Source organism: Eimeria mitis, genomic scaffold, assembly GCF_000499745.2.
Source record: "Eimeria mitis Houghton genomic scaffold, Emh_scaff2342, whole genome shotgun sequence".
Classification (NCBI taxonomy): Eukaryota; Apicomplexa; class Conoidasida; order Eucoccidiorida; family Eimeriidae; genus Eimeria; species Eimeria mitis.
This window is the reverse complement of record NW_013570677.1, coordinates 686-1,129: the sequence shown is the minus strand read 5'-3', so window position 1 is coordinate 1,129 and position 444 is coordinate 686. Positions and strand designations below refer to the sequence as shown.

The following is a 444-nucleotide window of genomic DNA, read 5'->3' as shown; positions in this document are numbered from 1 at the left end:
GCAGCAGCAGCAGCAGCAACAGCAGCAGCAGCAGCAACAGCAGCAGCAGCAGCAACAGCAGCAGCAGGAGCAGCAGCACCAGCAGCACCAGCACCAGCACCAGCACCAGCAACAGCAACAGCAGCGGCAGCAGCAGCAGCAGCATGACCCTGAATCTCCTGCTGCTGCTGCTGCTGCTGCTGCTGATGATGACTCTGTAGCTGCAGCAGATAAAGAAAAAAAACAAAAAAAAGAAAAAAAAGAAAAAAAAGAAAAAGAAAATAAACAAAAACAAGAGGGGGGTTTGACTATTGAGGCGGATATACACCGCGAAGCAGCAGCAGCAAAAACAGCAGCAGCAGCAGCAGCAGCAGCAGATGCAGCAGCACCACAAACAGCAGCACCAGCAACAGCAGCAGCAACGCCAGCAGCAGCAGCAGCAGCAGCAGCAGCAGCAGCAAATCG

General features: G+C 53.4%; 1 protein-coding gene across 1 annotated transcript in view; it reads left to right on the top strand.

Annotated features, from left to right (window-relative positions):
* The window catches only part of EMH_0052280 (uncharacterized protein), a gene marked incomplete at both ends in the record, with an annotated part of 1,007 nt that overhangs the window by 200 nt on the left and 363 nt on the right, over positions 1-444 (top strand). Inside the window, one exon of the mRNA XM_013496860.1 lies at positions 3-444. Coding sequence (XP_013352314.1) covers positions 3-444 — 442 coding nt within the window. The remainder of the gene's footprint in view (positions 1-2) is intronic.